General features: G+C 47.0%; 1 protein-coding gene across 1 annotated transcript in view; it reads left to right on the top strand.

Annotated features, from left to right (window-relative positions):
• Positions 1 to 24,631, top strand: part of LOC124795551 (serine protease persephone-like) — a 40,405-nt gene extending 15,774 nt beyond the window's left edge. The window contains exons 2-7 of the mRNA XM_047259624.1: positions 1,241 to 1,573; positions 6,112 to 6,200; positions 9,726 to 9,841; positions 11,752 to 12,005; positions 22,702 to 22,853; positions 24,473 to 24,631. Coding sequence (XP_047115580.1) covers positions 1,241 to 1,573; positions 6,112 to 6,200; positions 9,726 to 9,841; positions 11,752 to 12,005; positions 22,702 to 22,853; positions 24,473 to 24,631 — 1,103 coding nt within the window. The remainder of the gene's footprint in view (positions 1 to 1,240; positions 1,574 to 6,111; positions 6,201 to 9,725; positions 9,842 to 11,751; positions 12,006 to 22,701; positions 22,854 to 24,472) is intronic.
• The last annotated feature ends 391 nt before the right edge of the window (positions 24,632 to 25,022 follow it).

Raw genomic sequence — 25,022 nt, forward strand, 5'->3', positions numbered from 1 at the left:
TTTACAGTCGTCTAGCGTGCAACCCACATTTTGAGAAATGCTGTGGACGATGTCATGCTGTTGGTAACGGCTCTCGCATCGGTCGTCTGCTTCTATAGCCCATTGATGTAAACATCGATACACTGTCCTAACGGATGTGTTCATCGTACGTCCCACATTGATTTCTGCGGTTACTACATGGAGTGTTGCTTGTCTGTTAGCACCGACAACTCTACGCAAAAGCAGCTGCTCTCGATCGTTAAGTGAAGGCCGTCGGCCACAGCGTTGCCTGTGGTGAGAGGTAACGCCTCAAATTTGGTGTTCGCGGCACACTCTTGACACTGTGGATTTAAAAGATTAATTCAGTGGTAGGCTTTCTAAGATGTTACTGACGTCTCGATCGGTGACTGCGACCTAGGGCTGAGCGTTTCCCTGCACAGACAGAAGTAGATCACTGACTGCGGTGGAGTAGCGAAGTTGTAGGAGGCGTGGCTACCCCGGCGTTTCTCAATCGCCGGTGCGGCATGCTGCGACTGCACTCTTGTGCGGTATCGTTGCGGAACGCGAACCTTGCTTTGGACAACACTGTAGATGTCGTGAGAAACCTATGCTATTCTACAGAACATGAAGCAGTTGCTTCTCTTACAGCAGAGGCATACCGTAGTTCGGTGGCGGAACGAAGCATTCCTACTGATTGGAATGATATGCAAGTTGTTTTAGCATCCGGAAAATGTCCTCGAACGTGACTATATCGCTAACGTCACTCCCAAGTGAAATTTGGGAACAAGTTTCACTACCAACAAAATGTGGTAGGGATAAACTGTAGTCTGGACAGGCCAGTGTTCTGCTCTCCATCACTTCCTGGGAGGTGTTCCTCCTTCTCACACAGGTATAATACGATGTCCTGAGAAAGACTGCACTGTGATGCTAACCATTTTCCCTTCCGAGCATTTACTGCACTTCCTAGTGTTACTTTGTGGTTTGCCGCGTGTCCACTGCATACAGACGGCCTGCAGTCTATACAAAACGCAGTTGTTGTCGCTTCTCCTGCAAGGGCGACGCCTGCTGGGACGCCACTCTGCCGCCCCCGGCGCCGCCCCCAGCGCCGGCCACGGCACCCACGGCCCCCCCCCCCACCAACACCCCTCCTGGAGCCGCCCCCACCCCTTTCGCGGCAAGGTCCGCCCCTCCAGAGCGCCGCAGAGCAGTTGGTACACAGAGCGCTGCTGCTGCTACTGTTGTTATCGCTGTCCTCCCGCAGAGGGCGCCGCCTGCTGGGACGACGCGTCCGCCGCCCCCGGCACTTGCCGCAGGGTCCGCCACTGCCGCAGCGCGCTCGGCGCCATACTCGAGCGCCGGCCGTTGCCGCGCCGCTGCGGCTTCGTCGGCTTCGACGAGGTCGTCTGCTGCACGGACGACCAGCGCGACGACACGGGGCGCGACGAGTACGACGGCGGCGTCCCGGCTGACTGCTGGGATCGGTACGACGACGGAGACGACGAGGTGCGGGACCCGTACGGCGACGCCGGTGACAACGACATCTGGGCAGACGAGGGCCGCGCGGGGATCGAGGAGGAACGGCCCAGTGTAGCAGGTGAGCAGGTCTTACACTGGTCCGTGCAACATAACGGCCAGTTCTCTCGTCCAGACCACTTCAGTAAAAAATGACGCTTATTTCCACAAGTGTGAAAAACTCGGAACTTCGTTCTAGGAGACACGAACCCTTTTTTTTCTCAGTTACAATCCTTCTAATTATTCGAAATGTCGTGTCGTGGTCAGTAATATACGGGAAAAAGTGCCACTTATGTAGAAGGCTTCTTCCTTTTCTTCAACATCTATAGGTCCGCAGCTCGTGGTCGTGCGGTAGCGTTCTCGCTTCACACGCCCGGGTTCCCAGGTTCGATTCCCGGCGGAGTCAGGGATTTTCTCTGCCTCGTGATGACAGGGTGTTGTGTGATGTCCTTAGGTTAGTTAGGTTTAAGTAGTTCTAAGCTCTAGAGGACTGATGACCATAGATGTTAAGTCCCATAGTGCTCAGAGCCATTTTTCAACATCTATACCGTCTCTGGCGCAATTCGCAATGGTGGACAACTGCTTATTCATGATTCGGTAATTATTTTGTTTCCAACTAGCTGAGTACCAATTGTAGCACGGTTATGTATTTGTTCCAATTCTATTAGCTTATCTTCTTCTTCAATCTCTCTCTGTCTGTCTCCTTCTCCTCCTCCCACCGTCCACTTCTTCCAGCCAGCTCCATCTCCTCCAGGTCCTATCTCTGTCCACCTGCCTGCTCCTCACCCCTCTTCTTGCCCATCTCCCCCTCCGCCTCTCTCTGTCTATCATCTCCTGCTCCTCTCTCTTGTCCATGTTCTCCACTGTCTATCTCTTCTTCCCTTTCTCTGTTCATTTTCTCCTACCCATCTCGCAGCCCATCGTCTCCTCCTATTCTCTTTCTTCGTTCATTTCCCTCTCCCCTCACAGTGTCCACCTACTCCTCTTTAACATCTGCTTCCATGTCCTCCTACCCCTTCTCTGTCTCTCAGCCTATTCCTCCGCCTTTCATTTCCACGTTATTACCCCCAACCGAATAGTACATTCCTGGTTCTTACCCACATTATTTCTTTCCAGATTGTATGTAATATGTGTATCACATTCGTAGACATCGATCTGGAGCAGCTTTTTAGCCGAGATATTGCCAAAATAAGCCTGCGTCACATATGAAAGGCTTATTTAAATAGTGGTACAAGTCCATTTTTGTTCATTCTGAGATACAGAGACCTAAAGTTAAACGAGCGCTGAAATATCTGCAGGTGAGATTCCAGAAATATTCAGGTTTACCCAGTTGAACAATTCATTGCCAGAACTCACTTTGCCCTGATGGTCAGTTCATTCGTTTGTTCGGAAGATGAAACCGGTAAGTGTTTTCCACCTTTCGTCCGATCAGCGATGACAGAATCGAGGCGCGCTGACTGCAATCTTTCTCAAACTATTTTACATAAACTATTCTGTTAAAAACATTTTTTCTTTCCTTATAGTTTTATATTTCAGTTTCATTATGATGTACCCATCATTTCTTTAATGGTCGTAGTTGTTTTGCTATTTATGCGAAGGTAAGACACTGCGCGAAATTTCGAAAAGCGTGCAATGAAAAATAGGTGTCGCTATGATTTTTCGTTCGATGCAAATTAAAAAATATGTTGTTGAGTAGGAAATTTAGCTAACATATTGATTTTTTTTGTACACTTCGGTGGTGGTATTTATTTGTCGCCTGTCTCGAAAAAATTGATCTGATGTAGCTCACTCATTTGCGATCGTGACGTGCCTGTGGTAAAGCCAGAGTGAAATATCCACAAAATGCCTCATGTTTCATAAAAGGTTTCAGATATTGGTTCAAATACTACTTAAACCTAACTAACCTAAGGACATCACACACATCCATGCCCGTGGCAGGATTCGAACCTGCGACCGTAGCAGCCCCGCGGTTCCGGACTGCAGCTCCTAGAACCGCACGGCCACCGCGGCCGGCTAGAAGAGTGTATTTTACTATATTGTTATTATATAAAACTTCGTTATCCACCGAGTTATTCTAGTAATTACAGACTTTTTTGGAAAAATAATGTAATTTTTAAGGACCGTCGATAGCTGGTGAAATGAGAAATCTTATGGGTTTCGGAACAACATACGTGAACACATTACAGGTTTCTTTGTACAGAGGATGTGCTTCTTCATAAGCTACTGACTTCACTGTTCCTCTCTTCCTCACCTAATAAACTTAATAAACCACTGTTTCATAATTGTCTCGCAATTGTGTCTGCACAACATGTTAGTGAAATGAGACAGTGCAGACTGTGCTGTCTTTTTGGCAAAAGAAGGAAATTTTGACATGCCAGCCAGAGAAATGTATATCTTTTACTCAAAATTCGCAGTCATGACGTTTCTCTGAAACAAATGGTTAAGAAGCCAGGCGAAAATAAATCGCTGCGTTTTCGGCGGAATTCCTTTTAGACACTAACGAAACCAGAAGTGACAGTAGATCTTTCTGAATGGTCAGCATGTAAGTGTGGGCGAGGAGGGGCCCCAATTAACATTTACAAAAAATGTGAGCATAGGCTTCAGTTTGGAACGGCGCTTCCCCTCCAGAGATCCCCTTTTTCCACTACAGCGCTCTGAGCGACCCCCCAACCACTGCACCTCCCACCATGGTTCCCCACCAGACTGCGCGTCCAGCGGCCACGGCATTTTGCACGCACTACAACTGGTGTATTCTTAACTTCAGAGTAAGTCGCAAAATTTTATGAAACAGATCACTAATCGTGCTAATGTGAATGAGGAACTAATCTAACATGAATTCCATACTCGGCAGCGCAATGTAGCTGTGTTTATATGATCCTGCCAATGATTTCTTGATAGAATTGCTACGAAGGTGTGGAAAAACATGTAAACAAGTTTTCTGAATTGATAGTCGACACAGAATAACGTTAATTTCTTGCTTTTTCATTTAAATTGTATTAAAATATATTATACACTAAAGAGCCAATGAAACTGGTACACCTGCCTAATATCGTGTAGGGCATCGTGAGCACGCAGAAGTGCTGCAACACGACTTGGCAAGGTCTCGACTAATGTCTGAAGTAGTGCTGGAGGTAATCCACACCACGAATCTTGCAGAGCTGTCCATAAATCCCTAAAAGTACGAGGGGATGGAGATCTCTCTGAATAGCATGTTCTAAGACATCCCAGATATGATCAATAATTTACATGTCTGGGGAGTTTGGTGACCAGCGGAAGCATTTAAACTCAGAAGAGTGTTCCTGGGGCCATTCTGTAGCAACTGTAGATGTGTGGGGTGTCGTATTGTTCTGCTAGAATTGCCCAAGTCCGTCGGAATGCACAATGGACACTAATGGATGCAGGTGATCAGACAGGATGGTTACGTACGAGTCATCTGTGAATGGATCCCATATCACTCCAACTCCATACGCCCCACACCATTACAGCGCTTCCACCAGCTTCAACAGTCCCCTGCTGACATGCAGGGTCCGTGGGCTGATGAGGTTGTCTCCATACCCGTACACGTCCATCCGTTCGATACAATTTGAAACGAGACTTGTCCGACGACGCAACATGTTTCCAGCCGTCAACAGTCCAATATCGCTGTTGACAGGTCCAGGCGTGGTGTAAAGCTTTGTGTCGTGCAGTCATCAAGGGTACACGAGCACGTCTTCGGCTCCGATAGGCCATATCAATGATGTCCCGTTGAATGGTTCACACTCTGGTGCTTGTTGACGGCTCACCATTGAAATCTGCAGCAGTTTCCGGAAGGGTTGCACTTCTGTCACAATGAACGACCCCCTTCAAGCGTTGCCTCCGTTCTTGCAGGATCTTTTTTCGGCCACAGCGATGTCGGAAATTTGATGTTTTACCGGATTCCTGATATTTACGGTACACTCATGAAATGGTCGTACGGGAAAATCGCCACTTCATCGCTACCTCGGAGATGCTGTGTCCCGTGCGCCTACTATAACACCACTTTCAATGTCACTTAAATCTTAATAACCTGTCATTGTAGCAGCAGTAACCGATCTAACAACAGCGCACAGATTGCGTGGTCCCTCCGGCCGAGGTTTCGAGTTCTCCTTCGAGCATGGGTGTGTGTGTTGTCCTTAGCATAAGTTAGTTCGAGTAAGTTTAAGTAGCGTGTAAGTCTAGGGACCGATGACCTCAGCAGTTTGGCTCCTTAGGAATTCACTCACACATTAACAACTGCGCCCGTGACTTTTTGTCTTACATAGGCTTTGCCGACCGCAGCGCCGTATTCTGCCTGTTTAAACATCTCTGCATTTGAAAACTCATGCCGTTAGAGTGTAAATTACGTTGAGCATCATTTCATATACAAACTGGAAACGTTTCGTGAGGCAAATCCAAAACATGCTGTCTGTTTTATTTAGCATTTTCTGAAGCAACCACAAGTGGGGGATTCACATGAAAGGTAGATGGACAGGTCTAGCTTCACACATACAGGCCGAAGCGCAATCTATGCAACAAGAATGTAAAGGAAGATAGACTGTGTTCTGTGCTCAAACGTGCTGAATCTTGCTCACTGAATCACCTTCTTCTTCTCGTTTTCCACAGCCTGCCGCAAATACAAAAACGAGCGGAGCGGCCCTGAGTTCTACATTCTCCTAGGCAAACCGGTTGGCCAACTCGAATTCCCACACATGGTGAGTTTAAGAACTTATTCTCTGAGCAATTTCTACCGTATGATATTGTATCGAGGTTAAAACACTGAAACGGTATAATTCTGACTTAGGGTACGGAAATTGAAATTGAAATTTTTACGAAGTATATGTGTGGTGTTTCAGAGTCATTGCATCAGACGCCTGGGGGTCAGGGATCGAGTCATGGGAAACAACTTTTGGCAGAGACAAAACGCTCTCTCAGGCTTCACATCGACGCCAGACGTCCTGACTTACTGGTTACGCCCGTGAGAGGCGGCAGGGCATTGGCAACCTGCAGCGTGCGTAGCCAGTCTGTGATGGCAATAAGCCAGTCATCTGATATGTATGAAAAGGGACAGGCCGAGCCTCTAAACATTATTAAGGTTTTCTTATCGTTAATGACTCTATCATTTTACTGGGGTACGTACAGAGCTATTACAAATGATTGAAGAGATTTCATAAATTCACTGTAGCTCCATTCATTGACTTATGGTCACGACACACTACAGATACGTAGAAAAACTCAAAGTTTTGTTCGGCTGAAGCCGCACTTCAGGTTTCTGCCGCCAGAGCGCTCGAGAGCGCAGTGAGACAAAATGGCGACAGGAGCCGAGAAAGCGTATGTCGTGCTTGAAATGCACTCACATCAGTCAGTCATAACAGTGCAACGACACTTCAGGACGAAGTTCAACAAAGATCCACCAACTGCTAACTCCATTCGGCGATGGTATGCGCAGTTTAAAGCTTCTGGATGCCTCTGTAAGAGGAAATCAACGGGTCGGCCTGCAGTGAGCGAAGAAACGGTTGAACGCGTGCGGGCAAGTGTGGAAGTCGACGAATAAAGCAAGCAGGGAGCTAAACGTACCACAGCCGACGGTTTTGAAAATCTTACAGAAAAGGCTAAAGCAGAAGCCTTACCGTTTACAATTGCTACAAGCCCTGACACCCGATGACAAAGTCAAAAGCTTTGAATTTTCGACGCGGTTGCAACAGCCCATGGAAGAGGATGCGTTCAGTGCGAAACTTGTTTTCAGTGATGAAGCAACATTTTTTCTTAATGGTGAAGTGAACAGACACAATGTGCGAATCTGGGCGGTAGAGAATCCTCACGCATTCGTGCAGCAAATTCGCAATTCACCAAAAGTTAACGTGTTTTGTGCAATCTCACGGTTTAAAGTTTACGGCCACTTTTTCTTCTGCGAAAAAAACGTTACAGGACACGTGTATCTGGACATACTGGAAAATTGGCTCATGCCACAACTGGAGACCGACAGCGCCGACTTCATCTTTCAACAGGATGGTGCTCCATCACACTTCCATCATGATGTTCGGCATTTCTTAAACAGGAGATTGGAAAACCGATGGATCGGTCGTGGTGGATATCATGATCAGCAATTCATGTCATGGCCTCCACGCTCTCCCAACTTAACCCAATGCGATTTCTTTCTGTGGGGTTATGTGAAAGATTCAGTGTTTAAACCTCCTCTACCAAGAAACGAGCCAGAACTGCGAGCTCGCATCAACGATGCTTTCGAACTCATTGATGGGGACATGCTGCGCCGAGTGTGGAAGGAACTTGATTATCGGCTTGATGTCTGCCGAATCACTAAAGGGGCACATATCGAGCATTTGTGAATGCCTAAAAAAACTTTTTGAGTTTTTGTATGCGTGTGCAAAGCATTGTGAAAATATCTCAAATAATAAAGTTATTGTAGAGCTGTGAAATCGCTTCAATCATTTGTAATAACCCTGTAGCATGCAGGACACTGGTTAGCACACCCTGCTAGTTCGGTGAAAACTCATCGTCCCAGCGCCGACGAATACTAAAGGACGGCTAGCGCCACCGGAAGCCTTAGTGAACATCTTGTCTCCAAGCAAAATTGGTTCCCCCATGACGTCCTCCATCACCGTCGGACTTGCGGTGCAAAGACTTTCGAACACCCTGTAAGCAGAGGGCCTGCATACGCCTTATGCCTAGTGCCAACAAAACATTTCCAGAATCGTAAAATGTTAAGTTCAGCGACAGGGTAAGTCACAATTAATAAAATATTTCGCGCTACTATGCCATGGTCGGACGGATTTTGCATTAAAGCCCAAGGTAGCTTCTTTGAGCGGCCGATTCACGCCCCGCCTCGCTAATGACTGCATCAGAAGTCCGTTTAAGCGTGCTCCAATGTAAGAACGTGACGTCACTCGCTTTGAATTCCCGAGCGTAACTGGCCGTAGCCGGTAACTTGTCCCACTCGGTTCACCGAAAACCCACGCACACAGTCAGTTACCAACACCAGGATTCGAACGACCATCCACAGTAAAAGCACGGTATCACAAAAAGATTGACCGATAGAGCAATCATCATCTGCAAACGAGAGCTGCTTGACGTGGAATTAAAAAACCTCACCAGTGCATTTGCTCAAGAATGGTTATTAGGCCGCTGAGGTAAAAAGAGCTTTAAGACCGCCGCCCAAAATGGATACCGATGTACACGTGCCGGTAAAATCGAAAGTTTTCTTATCCTTAGCTAAGAAAGCTACAGACCGCATATGAAAAATCTTGAGAAACGGAAAAAAATTGGAAATTGGTTGTAAGGTCTTATGGGACCAAACTGCTGTGGTCATCGATCCCTAAGCTTACACACTAATTATACTAACTTACCCTAAGGACAACACACACCCCCATGCCCGAGGGAGGACTCGAATCTCCGACAGGGGAGCCGCGCGGAGCGTGACAAGACGCCGTACACCGCTCAGCTGCCCCGCGCGGCCTGAGAAACGGAACATCATGGTAATCTACAAACCGACGCAGAAGATACAGGATCACCTAAAACTGGCCAAGGATAGTGGCAAACCGCTGGAATAAAAACAGGAATTTATAGGATAGCGTGTAGTTGTGGGAAGTTGTACGTGGGCTCTACAGAAAAACGGTCAAATAAACGACTAGAAGGAGAATAGTAGAGAGGGAGAGACTGACAGGTCAGCCTTTGTGGAACACGTTTTGCAACCGGAGACCACCACATTCATTTTGATGCGGCCCAGGTATGGGCAGCCACCAGCAGATACCGTTGAAGTCTGTACATACGAACAATAGAGATTGTTAAACGTACCAGTAGTTTCACTAGAAAGGAGGAGGACGTGAAATTGAACGATATCTGGATCAACAATGCGATTATAGCAACAGCGGACGACGGCAACCGACAACGGCCTATTGTACTCGGGTGTTCAAAGCATATGACGTCACGCCGCTGTGCGGGAGCATGGGTAAACGGAATTTTGCTGCAGTCATTAGCGAGCCGGTGTGTGAATCGGACTCTCAAAGAAGATACGATTCCCCTTGAAAATGGCATCCGCAAATGGGGACGTAAAGATTGGGTTTTAATGTGAAATCCATTCGACCACGGCATAATAGACCGGAATATTTTGACTAAGTTTCTCGATATGGTGAGCAAAGTCAAACACACGTTTCTGTGTCTCGTTTTGCAACGGGTTCACGGGCATCGGTTCAGACTCTTGAGACGGCTGTGGTGTGTTGCAGGCGGCGCTGGGCTTCAACGTCCCCAACACGGAGGGCCTCAGCTGGCTGTGCGGAGGGACCCTCATCAGCGACCAGTTCGTCCTCACCGCGGCCCACTGCTGCGCCAACAGGGTCACGTGAGTAGCCTTCTCTGTACATCTCTGAGGCACAAAAAAATATCTAATCTCTCCTCTGATGTATCGTCAGTTGGTGGCAGCGATTCATGCAGAGACTACCATGTCACATTAATACTTGGGAACGCGTGTTAATGACAGGTGGAATGTTGGCATTGTGTGCGTCGTCGGTAAAATGGGAAAGTCGATTCACTAGTTCAGTAGTAGTGCGCTACGAAAGGAAAAGAAGGAAGGAAATTAGCGTTAAATGTGCCGTCGTCAACGGACTCATTGGTGATGTGGAGGTGGAGCACGGACTGGGGAAGGACGGGGAAAGGGTCACTCCGTTTCGGAGGAAACATCCCGGCATTTGCGTTAAACGATTTTGTGAAATCACGGAAAGACTAAACGTGCCTGGCCAACAGACACCAACATGCTGATAGTAGTCTGCACGAAGGGTTGCTACTCTATGTCAGGCATGTTCTAGAGCCTGCAGAATGTTCCCTTCTTTGGGCACCTCCACCTGCCGTACTTCAGTAAGACAATGACCGGCCACACGGGCCTCCAGGCACGCGTCATGCGTAGCTCATCAATGTATCTTGCATGCTGGTTTGCCTATGTCTTCCAGCAACGACTGTTGTTGCTTTGTGTACTCACAAACAAATCTCGTTTGTAATCCCCTTCGAAAAAGAATTCCAAGTGCTCTTTGATTGCATATTGAGTAGTCTAGAGGCATCAGCTACACTCTATTATAGTACCGCTTCTGCAAAGCCATGCACTTGACCTCACTGATTTCAGAAATAGATATTCTTATTGATTAATTTTTACAAACATTCGGAAGAAAGGGCGTTTGGGTAATTAGAGTCGGAGCCAAGCACTGACTGGACTGCGATTAGAAAGGAAATCGGCCGTCTCCTTTGCAAAAATACCATCCCTGAATTCCACTTACCTGATACGGGGAAACCGCATAAAACGTAAATATTATGACCAGGCAAGGATTTGAATCCAATGCCTTAGCCACCGATTTGCCGAACAATCAGAAAAGATGGTTACTTTCTAACCGGAATTTCATACAGAGTCTCAGTAACGTGTTTTCAATTAAAAGTTCTAGCATGGTACGTTCGATACTTGTGACATAGACACGTCAGTTCCAGTGAACACAAAGTATCTATTCTAACCCATCCGAGCATGAAATGAAATGATGGTATGACATTATTATGGCGTCTGGAACCGCGAGACCGCTACGGTCGCAGGTTCAAATCCTGCCTCGGGCATGGATGTGTGTGATGTCTTTAGGTTAGTTAGGTTTAAGTAGTTCTAAGTTCTAGGGGACTAATGACCTCAGAAGTTGAGTCCCATAGTGCTCAGAGCCATTTGAACCATTTTGACATTATTAGTAGGGAGACAGCATCTTTTTATTTGACGCCACTTTGGCGACTTAAACGTCGATCATGGTGAAACGATGATGCGGACAACACAACATCCAGTCCCCGTCAGTCGTCTTTCATTCAAAATCTGCTGACCAACCCATTTGCTGTTTTTTGGGCAAATCGTCCAGCAAAGTGACCCGACGTGGAGCGCTACATTCCAGGTTTATAAATTATAGTCTCGTGAGGTATAGCTAAACTGGAATGCGACCAAATTACTGTCCAGTGATAAGTGACTAATAACAATCCTAGGGATGCCCAGGAAACGAACCTGTGACCTTTGAATCCATAATCTGGCGCTTCATTACAATTCTTGCACCAAATAATGACGCAGGTTATCTGTTTTCACCCAAATCTTAAGTTAGGGATATAATGATAGTTACACAGCCGGGCTCTCCTATCCCTGATTAATATAGTCAAGACGACATCCATGTTAGAGCTGTAAATCTGCGACATCCGGAGAGTGAGGACTGATGAAGAGTCTAACATGCTTCGCGTCTGCTGCAGGGGCAGACCGGTGGCAGTACGCCTCGGGACGGTCGATCTGACGTCCACAGGAGACTATGACGCAGACTACGAGATCTCAGAGATCGTGCTGCACCCCAGCTACAGGAAGCGGCGGTCCTACGGCGACATAGCGCTGCTGAGGCTGGACAGGAGGGTGGAGTTCAGCGACGCCGTCTTCCCCGCCTGTCTCAACACGCAGGACGGAGACCCGCCGAGCTTCACTGCCGCCGGCTGGGGCGCCACGAACGCTGCCGGTGAGTGAAGCGGCCAGAATGTCTGAATTAAAATCAAATGGAAATTACTAAAGGACAAGCAGGAGAAGTTTCTTGAAAATATCAACAGAAATTTGTTATTCGACTATATCTTCTGCAATTGGATGCATGTCAATAACTGTAATTCGTCTACGTATTCATTCCAGACTGATAAAATATTGACATGTCCAGCAATGACTGTTTCTTAATGGAATAGTCTCACAACAATAAATGAACAGATATATCTTTTTCCTCGCTGAAACGTAGGCCTAAATAAATCTTCACTCCTTTTCGACGCACTGTCTTTCTCTCTTTGTATCTTTCTGTCAGTCTCCCACTCTCCCTCTCCCACTCTCTACCTCCCACTCTCTCTCTCTCTCTCTCTCTCTCTCTCTCTCTCTCTCTCTCTCACCCTCTTCCCTCTCTCTCTCTCTCTCTCTCTCTCTCTATCTCCCTCTCTCTATCTCCCTCTCTCTGTCTCTCTCTCTCTCTCTCTCTCTCTCTCTCTCTCTCCCTCTCCTTTTCTCTCTCCCTCTCTCCCTCTCTCTATATCTCTCTCTCTAACACACACACACACACACACACACACACACACACACACACACACACACACACACACACACCACACCCTCACACACTCACTCAATCACACTCCGACCATATCACACACCACATTATCGTACTGTCTCATTTTGTCCTCCTCTTCCGATACTACACTCACTTCCACGGTATAAGCTATTTGATTTAATTTTACCTGTTTTCTTGATTTGTGGCAAGTGGCAGTCGACTAAATATTGAAAAGTGGGAGGTCATTCACATGAGTACTAAAAGGAATTCGCTATATTTAGGTTGCAGGAAAATCTAAAGGCTGTAAATTCCAACTAAATGTTGAGTGATTACAATTAAGAATAGTTCAAATTAAAACGATGTCATACGTAATGTTGCACGAAAAGCGAACCGAGGACTGCGATTTATTTCCAAAAAAGGTTAGAAGATGCAACAGGTCTACTAAAGAGACTGCCTACATTAAATTTGTTTGTCCTCTTCTGGGGTATTGCTATGCAGTGTGGGATCCGCATCAGACGGGACTCACGGAGAGCGTCGAAAATGTTCAAAGAAGGGCAGATCGTTTTGCATTGTCTCTAAATAGGGGGTAGAGTGGCACGGATATGACATGCGGGTTGCGTTGGAAATCACTAAAACAAAGGTGTTCTTCATTGTGGAGAGAGATTTTCACCAAATTTGAATCATCAACTTAGTCTTGCGAATTCGGAAATGTTTTATTGGCGCCCACCTACTTAGGGACAAATGATCATTGCAAAAAAAATAAGAGAAATCACAACTCACACGGGAAGATGTTAGTGTTCGTTTATCCCGCAGATTGTTGGAGTGTAGTACGGTAGAGAAACAGCGTGAAAGTGTTTTGATGAGTCCTCTGCCTGGTGCTTAATGAATTGCAGAGACGTCATGTAGATGTAGAGACACACATGATAGTATTGTTTGATAACATAAGCATATATACATATATATTGCACTCTAAGATGAAAAATACGACGCACCACGAAGGAATTATCAGAGTGCGATGGAAATCGCTAGATGTGATGTACATGTACACTGAAACAAATGATTACAATTTCAGAAGAACTGGATGCCCCATTCAGGAGCAGGAGCTTCAGAAACAGAGGAAGTCAACAATGCGTTGGTCCCCCTCTGGCCCTTATGCAACCAGTTATTCGGCTCGGCACTGACTGGCAGAGATGTTGGATGTCCTCCTGAGGTGACATCGTGCCAAATTCTGTCCAGCTGGCGCGAGAGATCGTCAAAATCGCGAACTGGTTGGAGGGCTCTGCTCTCACTGCTCCATACGTTCCCAGCTGGGGAGGAATCAGGTGACCTTGTTGACCAAAGCAGAGTTTGGCAAGCACGAGGACAAGTACCGAGCGAGGGGCAGGACGACGGTTTAAAATCGCGTGCGGCCATCAAGATTTAAGTTTTACATTAATTCCCTAAATTACTCCAGGCAAATGCCGGGATGGTTCCTTTGAAAAGTCACAGCCAATTTTGTTCCCCCTCCTTGACACAATTCGAGCTTGTGATTGGTATATCGGTATCTGATGACCTCGATGTCAACGGTATGTTAAACCCAATCTTTCTTCCGAACACAAGTAATAAAAACGTGTGGAGGCGTGCACTATCTTCCTGAACTGTAAGCCCATGAATGACATCAAAACGCGGCACAGAATATCATCGACGTACCGGTGTGCTGTGTGGGTACCGCGGATGACAACCAAAGGAATCCAGACGTGGAAAGGAGTGGCGCCCCGGACGATCACACCTGGTTGTCGGGCCGTACGACGGGATACAGTCAGGTTGGCATCCCACCTGTAATCACATTGACTGGAGTAGAACTGTTTCAGTAACGAGTCGCGCTTCGGAATGATCCCGACGGCCAGCGAAGACGTGTCTGGAAACGCCGTGACAGTGGGGGGGAGGGGGGGAGGGGGTACCACACTGACTGTCGCCCGCTGTGCGGTCCGAGTGGTGGTCTGCGGTGTGACTTGATTGTCGTCTGCGGCACCCCGGCAGCAAAGCAGGTACGTCTACGATACTCTACGCACCGTTCTGGTGTCCTTCGTGGCAGGCATCCTGGGCTTACGTTTAAGATAATGCCCGCCCGTGCTTGCCAAAGCTTACCTGAGCCCGCAAAACTGAGAAAGTTCGGAGCATTATGGGGAGGGCCCTCCAGCCAATCAGTTGCACAGAATTCGGCACGATATCCCTCAGGATAGGTATTAAAATCCATGGAGAAGAAATAAAAACTTTGAGGTTCGCCGATGACATTGTAATTCTGTGAGATGCAGCAAGGGACTTGCGAGAGCAGCTGAACGGAATGGACAGTATCTTCAAAGGAGGATATAATACGAACATCAACAAAAGCAAAACGAGGATAATGGAATGTAGTCGAATTAACTCGGGTGATGCTGAGGGAATTAGATTAGGAAATGACACACTTAAGGTAGTAAAGGAGTTTTGCTATTTGGGGAGCAAAATAACTGATGATGATGGAAGTAGAGAGGATATAAAATGTAGACTGGCAATGGCAAGGAAAGCGTTTCTGAAGAAGAGAAATTTGTTAACATCGAGTATAGATTTAAGTGTCAGGAAGAAGAATGCTGAAGATTATATGGGTAGATCACGTAACTAATGAGGATGTATTGAATAGAATTGCGGAGAAGAGGAGTTTGCGGCACAACTTGACAAGAAGAAGGGACCGGTTGGTACGACATGTTCTGAGGCATCAAGGGATCACAAATTTACCAATGGAGGGCAGCGTCGAGGGTACAAATCGTAGAGGGAGACCAAGAGATGAATACACTATGCAGATTCAGAAGGATGAAGGTTGCAGTAAGTACTGGGAGGTGAAGAAGCATGCACACGATAGAGTAGCATGGAGAGCTACATCAAACCAGTCTCAGGACTGAAGATCACAACAACAACAACAACAACAACATCCCTCAGGAAGATATCAGACAGCTCTGTCAATCAGTGTCAAGCCGAATGACTGGTTGCATAAGGGCCAGAGGGGGACCAACGCGTTGTTGACTTGCTCAGTTTGTGAATCTCTTGAATAAATTGTCAAATTTCTCTCAAATTGTAATCACTTGTTTCCCTCGACATCAGATTTACCGATGTCCTCGGATAATTCGTCAGTGGTGCATCGATATTTTTTTTTTTCTTTTTGTCTGTGAGTGTACACACAAAGTAGAGAATTGTGACGAGTAACGTGCGTCACGTAGCTTGCTACTAAAACTGCCAGATCTCGTTCTTCGGGTGTAAAATCCAGGTAAATTAATTTTAACTACCAAGCCACTCGGATATTTCATTTTATTCTTTTATTTTATTTATGTACCTAAAACAATATGACATGTATTTATTTAACACATCAAAGAATGACAAGTGAAAGTGTGTCGTTTGATGATTGCAGTACAGCTACAAACACGTTATGTTATTTGGAGTGTAAGTGTAAATATGGATGTAGTTTCATCAATAGAGAAAGTGAACCATTTGTAGCCATATAAGTGCTTCTAAAATAAATGCTGCGTCAGTCAATTTTTTCGTAAAACTAACAACTGTGTCTTTCATTTACTGCTAGGAGATAAATTGAAGCAGATGTAAAGACCAAGAACATAAACTTGGGCTTCGAAAATGGGGTTGCTGTTTCCAGATATGTCGGACGTAAACGGTAAATTAACACACTATGATTGAAGTCTGTTCTGTTACTAGCAAAAATAGTCGTAGAGTATGAGCAACTGTCACGGATGTCCCGTGAAGCATGATCGGGAGATCTAAAGTCTGTGTGCCTTGAAATAAACCTTTTGGATAAATTTCACTGCAAGTGCTTTTAGTGTGATCGCCGACCGCCAGTGGACCAGTTGTACTGCCATTTCGTACAATGTCTATAAACACGGGGGTTGGACATAAAATAAGGAGAAACTGGAAGAAATGCATGCTTGAACGTAAACGCAGGTGCCAGCAGAGCCTGCAGTTTGCGCTGATGTAGCTGACCACTAGCGGCGGCTGCCGAATGTCCTCAATGCTTCGCGAGCTTCAGTCGTGACCAGAGCAGTGTGTCCTGTACTGCACTGCCAGAAGTGATTTGGAACGTGGGCAGGTTGCCCGTGCTCGTATGACTGGTGCTTCCTCAACGAAGGGAGCCGAAGTGTTTGATGTTTCAAGAGGCACCGTATCGAACACCTGTACCACATACAGGGAAAGCGGGAAAACATCGTCATTTAAGACGCAACGCGAACGAAGCGGTTTGTTAAGTGTTAGTGACAGACGGTTATTAAAGAGATTTGTGACGAATAGTAGAAGGACGACAGCTGCAAAAGTCGCCGCAGAACTGACTGCCGCAATCGCGAACTTCGTCGGCACCAAAGCAACACGAAGGGAGGTCCGTAAAAAGTCACCTGCAGGGCGGGATGGCGCTCCAGTTCCACTCACCAGTGATGCAACCAGCCGCAACAGGGAAACATCGTACCGAAGCGTTTAAACGTGCGCTCTAGAGCAGAGGAACAAAGGCATTAGGCAGGACGAGATTTTTTTCTTCTCACTGTTTCCCACTTCTGGCCGTGTTTAAACGCCAAGAGTTGAACGTGGATGGGGATCTGGTGATGATTTGCGCAGCCAAATCGTGGTATTCCATGGGTCCCACTGTTGCTTTGCGCAGTCACATTACAACCAATGGTTTGTGTGACCATTTTGGCTGATCACGTCTATGCCACGGTTCAGTGTTGGTTCCGCAGTGGTGATAATGTGTTCCGAGACGACAGGGCAACTATTCACAACAGACCGCACCGCTCAGGACTGCTTTTGTGAGCACGAGGATAAATTCCCGCGTCCCTCCTGGTCACCAGTCACTACTCTCAACGTTATCCAGCCTTTGTGCTCTACATCAGAGAGAAGTGTAGCGGAACGCTATCAGCCTCCATCGTCGTTACCTGAACTCGTCACTACTTTGCAACAAGAATGGCATCAGATTTTCTTGAAGACATTTATCCATTCCGAGACGACTAAAAGCTTTTTTGTATGCCAACGCATTTCCTAAACCGTATAGGCACAGTGATACGTCGTGTTTGCGTTGTTTCCATGTGTTAGCCCATCCCTTGTAGGTACAGCGCTGTCAGTTGTTCGGTTAGCCCTTTTCGTGAGCAGTGACTCTCCTTTTCGTAAGGTTATGTACAGGCACGTGGCAAGCATCATCTCAATCTGAGCGCGTAAAGCGGGTGTTACACGACGATCCGCCGCGGGCGGCACTGGTCCAGCCGACAGCCATCTAGCGGTAGAATGGGTGAAACTCCGAAAATTAGCAGACTCATTACCCGCTCGCCACAACAGACAGCAGTTCTAAGCTGGGGTCCTCAGCTCGTGGTCTACCGGCTTTCGTTACTACCTCTGGATCACGGCGTCCCGGGTTCGATTCCCAGCCGCGTTGGTGGTTTTTCTCTGCCCAGGGACTGGGTGTTTGTGTTTTCTTCATCATTTCATCAACGTCCACATCATTCGTGATCGTGGCTAAATTGGACTGTGAAAAAATTGGGACTTTGTACGGCGCTGATGACCCCGCAGTTGAGCGCCCCACAAACCAAACATCATCATCATCTAAACTGCAGTCAATCCGCGCATGCGCCCTAGGTATCGATAACTCACGCATGCGCAGAACGGCGTACCTCTGTGCATTCTGCTTGGTATTTGTTTAGTGTTCGGTGGCTAGTAGCTAATTTTAATTTTCCGTTGGGGATTTTCCACGTTCTTTTCAGTAAGTAGGTTTTCATAAGTGCAGAAAAAAACTTTCTTTTATACTAGCTGTTTGTGAAAGCATTTTTTTCTTTTGATTCCTTCGTATTATAGAAATGAAATGGAGCAAAGAGGTGGTAAGCGTCTTAATTCAGGTATACAGCGGCGAAAGGTGTCTCTATGATCCACTGTATCATAATACGGTACGTTGGCAATCGTTTATTTCTGAGTAATATGCGTATAATGTTACATGGTGATTTTCGATTTATATCGTAATGCCTTAGCTTACGAAGGTTCATGTTTGATTTGATTTCATCTCTTGCTTTATTTCAGCACGCCAGAAAAGAGAAACTGGCAGGGATGTCGAGAAAATCCGTGCAGTTTCGCCCAGTGCGAAAAACGATGACTGCAAACTCTGAGTAGCACATTGACCATCGCATTCCATTTTCCAAACTGGAAAAATAACACAAGTGCACCTTTACGTATTGGTCCTTTAAAGTGTTGAAAATTGTAGTGCATACACCCACAACTTCTTTTGAAACGGTGGCTATGCTATTCTGTGGCTAAAACCCAGACTCTTAAAAGGTCACCACGAAACGTAATGTTACAACCAGCCTGCAACATAACAGGGCATGTACTGGTATTTTATCAATCATCTAGGCTTGTATGATCACAAAACATAAATTTATATGATTTAATTCTTACTTTCGAGAAGTTGAGATAGCCTCCCTACTGACTGTGTCACAGTTACTGATTCCATCTTCTATCATAGACAGTAGCTTCTCGAAACAGGCCATGTCCATACTCGGGAAGTTCCGGAAATCTTGCGGATCTTCGGGCCTCAGTTCTTTCATAAGTAATATAATCCCCTGCCTCCGTTTCTTCTTTCCAGCCAGGGTCGAACTCAACAACGTCTAGCTTTTCGCTTTCGTCGTCGTTCTGCCCTAATTCGAAGATTTACTGTCACAGCCAGGGCAATAGCTCCAATAAAACGTGGGTCCTCCATGCGCAAAATGTAAATTTAGATATAGATGTACCTGTGTAACCAAGTGTCGTAGTATAAAACTAACTGTTGAGTCTGTAATTCAGAACAATAGTAACCTACATAATACACTCCTGGAAATTGAAATAAGAACACCGTGAATTCATTGTCCCAGGAAGGGGAAACTTTATTGACACATTCCTGGGGTCAGATACATCACATGATCACACTGACAGAACCACAGGCACATAGACACAGGCAACAGAGCATGCACAATGTCGGCACTAGTACAGTGTGTATCCACCTTTCGCAGCAATGCAGGCTGCTATTCTCCCATGGAGACGATCGTAGAGATGCTGGATGTAGTCCTGTGGAACGGCTTGCCATGCATTTCCACCTGGCGCCTCAGTTGGACCAGCGTTCGTGCTGGACGTGCAGACCGCGTGAGACGACGCTTCATCCAGTCCCAAACATGCTCAATGGGGGACAGATCCGGAGATCTTGCTGGCCAGGGTAGTTGACTTACACCTTCTACAGCACGTTAGGTGGCACGGGATACATGCGGACGTGCATTGTCCTGTTGGAACAGCAAGTTCCCTCGCCGGTCTAGGAATGGTAGAACGATGGGTTCGATGACGGTTTGGATGTACCGTGCACTATTCAGTGTCCCCTCGACGATCACCAGTGGTGTACGGCCAGTGTAGGAGATCGCTCCCCACACCATGATGCCGGGTGTTGGCCCTGTGTGCCTCGGTCGTATGCAGTCCTGATTGTGGCGCTCACCTGCACGGCGCCAAACACGCATACGACCATCATTGGCACCAAGGCAGAAGCGACTCTCATCGCTGAAGACGACACGTCTCCATTCGTCCCTCCATTCACGCCTGTCGCGACACCACTGGAGGCGGGCTGCACGATGTTGGGGCGTGAGCGGAAGACGGCCTAACGGTGTGCGGGTCCGTAGCCCAGCTTCATGGAGACGGTTGCGAATGGTCCTCGCCGATACCCTAGGAGCAACAGTGTCCCTAATTTGCTGGGAAGTGGCGGTGCGGTCCCCTACGGCACTGCGTAGGATCCTACGGTCTTGGCGTGCATCCGTGCGTCGCTGCGGTCCGGTCCCAGGTCGACGGGCACGTGCACCTTCCGTCGACCACTGGCGACAACATCGATGTACTGTGGAGACCCCACGCCCCACGTGTTGAGCAATTCGGCGGTACGTCCACCCGGCCTCCCGCATGCCCACTATACGCCCTCGCTCAAAGTCCGTCAACTGCACATACGGTTCACGTCCACGCTGTCGCGGCATGCTACCAGTGTTAAAGATTGCGATGGAGCTCCGTAAGCCACGGCAAACTGGCTGACACTGACGGCGGCGGTGCACAAATGCTGCGCAGTTAGCGCCATTCGACGGCCAACACCGCGGTTCCTGGTGTGTCCGCTGTGCCGTGCGTGTGATCATTGCTTGTACAGCCCTCTCGCAGTGTCCGGAGCAAGTATGGTGGGTCTGACACACCGGTGTCAATGTGTTCTTTTTTCCATTTCCAGGAGTGTAGAATAACAATTACTTAATAAATAATGATAAAAAACAGTTTCTCATGTAATAGAAACCTTGATCTCACATAAATAATTTGGACGAGTGACTTTCCAATATGTCACACGGTACCCCTTGTGTTTCGCGCGATAGAACGAACGACTTTACAAGAGATCAAACGGTTCTATCTGCGTTTGCCGCGTGGAGTGGTCGCGCGGTTTGAGGCGCCATGTCACGGATTGCGCAGACCCTCCCGCCGGATGTTCGAGTCTTCCCTCGGGCGTGGGTGTGTTTGTTGTTCTTAGCATAAGTTAGTTTAAGTAGTGTGTAAGTCTTGGGACCGATGATCTCAGCAGTTTGGTCCCTAAAGAATTCACACACATTTGAACATACATCTGTTTGCCTTACATGCGTTATTATCGTCGACTGCGCATGTGCGCCAGGTATATCCTGCGTGGATGGTGAAATAGCTTTACGTGAATCCGCTTGTAGTTACAGATATGCGCGCTTGGGGCGCTGGTGCGTAGGTATACGATTTCTGCACATCGTGTAATAGGGGCTTAACGGTCGCGGAAACGGAAACCGTGGACATGTCACGTCGAACTTTTTCGGACTTGAAATACCCTCTGCCAAGAGTGTGCTGAAAGGTCTCATCTAACATAGCGAAAAAACCAGTAGCCGACCACACTGATCAACGATCGTGACCATGACGTATGGGAGAAGACATTTGTGCTGACATACACACCGGAAACTACAATAGAGACTCTTCTAGCTTTATCAGTTAACATTTCTGTTCACTTATTCGAAGATTGAGGATTCGATGCCAGCTGAAAGTCGAAGACACACGATTAGGTGACGGAAGACTTTGGTTCAAGAGGCGCCGCCATTCTGCTGAATGCATTTTGAAATAAAGTTGATAGGGTATGTTTCAGGATATCATCTCGGTCTACGAGTCTCCAAATTTCGGAAGATTCAACAATGATAAACGAAACGGAAATAAAGAAGACTACGGAAACTATAACATTGAAATTATATGTACCGAACCGATATTCTTTTAAAATAACCTCGTCAACGTCACTTGCGTTACAGATCTGCGGGGGTTAGCTATCTCCAGTTTGGTTCTCCGCATTGAACTAATCAGGAGGAGATGATCCTATGAAACAGACAGCAAAATGTTTGAATCTTTGTTACACTGAAGACGCTGTTCTGTACGAGAGCACGTTTAAAAAGATAATGTCTCGTTTCTCTAGCGAGACGCTTTGCGACAGGTTTTACTAGCTTTCTGAATAATTTTGACGAATGCAAGACAAATGCAAGACAAGTCGAACAACTTTCTGACACGATCGAAAGACCAATTTTTGAGTAAAATTCTCCTAGGTCGCCAGACACACCGTAAGGAGTGGCTGTAGAGACATCACAGGTGAACAGATCTTCCGACACACAGCATTTCATGCCACGTCTTTGCCCCAGAATTTCTACGTAATATTACTTGTACAGCCCTCACATTTTGAGACTTCAGTCTGGCTTAACGCACTGCAAATAATTTGGAAAATTAAAGTACAAGGGTGTAGGCCGGTAAACAACCGTTTCTCTTTTTAGGAGTAATATACCTCTGTGAAAATTATCTGCCAGAGTTGTCGCTGCAGGAAGATTTTTTCTTTTTTTTCTTTTTTGTAAGTACATATACGTAAACATTTGATTCTCCTTTGGCCAAATCCATTGCCATTCCCCAGAACCGAATTCATTCTAGACCTAGCCTACAACATTATGTCGACAACTCAGTGTGGGATTTCGACATTTTCATTCCAACCCATCTGATATATTTCGTGAGCGAGAATAATTTCATTTGTCAAATTTATAAGACATAATATCTAGTGACTCATTTTCAGGAACGCGAATGAGCTCAACGCTTCTGAAGACCACAATTTACCCATTCCCATTATCGGACTGCCAAAACGCTTATAAGGACAAATTTCCAAAAGAAATTGGCTCGTCAATAATATGTGCCGGAGATCCAGAAGGAAAGACTGATACCTGCGGGGTATGTATTAAACTAAAGAACTTGTATATTACGCAGTATTAATTGCCGCTGATAATCATATTAAGTGGAAATTTCAAAACTTTCTGTCACTACCTTGCTTCAAATTTACCTATATCAGTCTTTTACAATATACACTCCTGGAAATGGAAAAAAGAACACATTGACACCGGTGTGTCAGACCCACCATACTTGCTCCGGACACTGCGAGAGGGCTGTACAAGCAATGATCACACGCACGGCACAGCGGACACACCAGGAACCGCGGTGTTGGCCGTCGAATGGCGCTAGCTGCGCAGCATTTGTGCACCGCCGCCGTCAGTGTCAGCCAGTTTGCCGTGGCATACGGAGCTCCATCGCAGTCTTTAACACTGGTAGCATGCCGCGACAGCGTGGACGTGAACCGTATGTGCAGTTGACGGACTTTGAGCGAGGGCGTATAGTGGGCATGCGGGAGGCCGGGTGGACGTACCGCCGAATTGCTCAACACGTGGGGCGTGAGGTCTCCACAGTACATCGATGTTGTCGCCAGTGGTCGGCGGAAGGTGCACGTGCCCGTCGACCTGGGACCGGACCGCAGCGACGCACGGATGCACGCCAAGACCGTAGGATCCTACGCAGTGCCGTAGGGGACCGCACCGCCACTTCCCAGCAAATTAGGGACACTGTTGCTCCTGGGGTATCGGCGAGGACCATTCGCAACCGTCTCCATGAAGCTGGGCTACGGTCCCGCACACCGTTAGGCCGTCTTCCGCTCACGCCCCAACATCGTGCAGCCCGCCTCCAGTGGTGTCGCGACAGGCGTGAATGGAGGGACGAATGGAGACGTGTCGTCTTCAGCGATGAGAGTCGCTTCTGCCTTGGTGCCAATGATGGTCGTATGCGTGTTTGGCGCCGTGCAGGTGAGCACCACAATCAGGACTGCATACGACCGAGGCACACAGGGCCAACACCCGGCATTATGGTGTGGGGAGCGATCTCCTACACTGGCCGTACACCACTGGTGATCGTCAAGGGGACACGGTACATCCAAACCGTCATCGAACCCATCGTTCTACCATTCCTAGACCGGCAAGGGAACTTGCTGTTCCAACAGGACAATGCACGTCCGCATGTATCCCGTGCCACCCAACGTGCTCTAGAAGGTGTAAGTCAACTACCCTGGCCAGCAAGATCTCCGGATCTGTCCCCCATTGAGCATGTTTGCGACTGGATGAAGCGTCGTCTCACGCGGTCTGCACGTCCAGCACGAACGCTGGTCCAACTGAGGCGCCAGGTGGAAATGGCATGGCAAGCCGTTCCACAGGACTACATCCAGCATCTCTACGATCGTCTCCATGGGAGAATAGCAGCCTGCATTGCTGCGAAAGGTGGATATACACTGTACTAGTGCCGACATTGTGTATGCTCTGTTGCCTGTGTCTATGTGCCTGTGGTTCTGTCAGTGTGGTCATGTGATGTATCTGACCCCAGGAATGTGTCAATAAAGTTTCCCCTTCCTGGGACAATGAATTCACGGTGTTCTCATTTCAATTTCCAGGAGTGTAGTTTGGTAAATAATAATATGGCTAAAAAACCAAATGCTTTTTAAGTATCAAACACTTATTAATTTCTGTTTTTAGGGAGATTCTGGAGGACCTCTGGTCATGGGGAAGTCGGCACCTTACACGGTTGTAGGCATCACTAGTATGGGTCCAAAACCGTGTGGAGGTAATGTGCCCAGTATTTACACCCGTGTGTCCGATTACATTGACTGGATAGAAGATCACGTCTGGCCCTGACATGAAAGGACAAACGTCAAGGATTTCTCAAGCACGTTTACGGATGTGTTGTCTCTTGCATTCAAACTTTACCAAAGATTTTTAAGTTTTATGTCATTAATGTTTAATGGCCCTCACTTGTTTTAAGTAGTTGTGTACCTTGAAGTTTCTGAACATTGTTGACAATAGAGTATACTTAAGGTGTACTGCGTTACCTACAAATTGCGTTACAGAACTTCTACGCTGTAGAGCGTGTCAGATTAATACGTGTAGTACCAAGTACTCTGCAGTGACTGTGTTTACGCTGCTTTTACATTCTCAAAAATTAATTGTTTTGATGAAATTCAGCTTTAAATGAACTGCGGTAAGATGAACTGTTCAACTTGGTACTGCCATCTAAGTTATCATGCAG

The sequence above is a fragment of the Schistocerca piceifrons genome, chromosome 4, assembly GCF_021461385.2.
Source record: "Schistocerca piceifrons isolate TAMUIC-IGC-003096 chromosome 4, iqSchPice1.1, whole genome shotgun sequence".
Lineage (NCBI taxonomy): Eukaryota > Metazoa > Arthropoda > Insecta > Orthoptera > Acrididae > Schistocerca > Schistocerca piceifrons.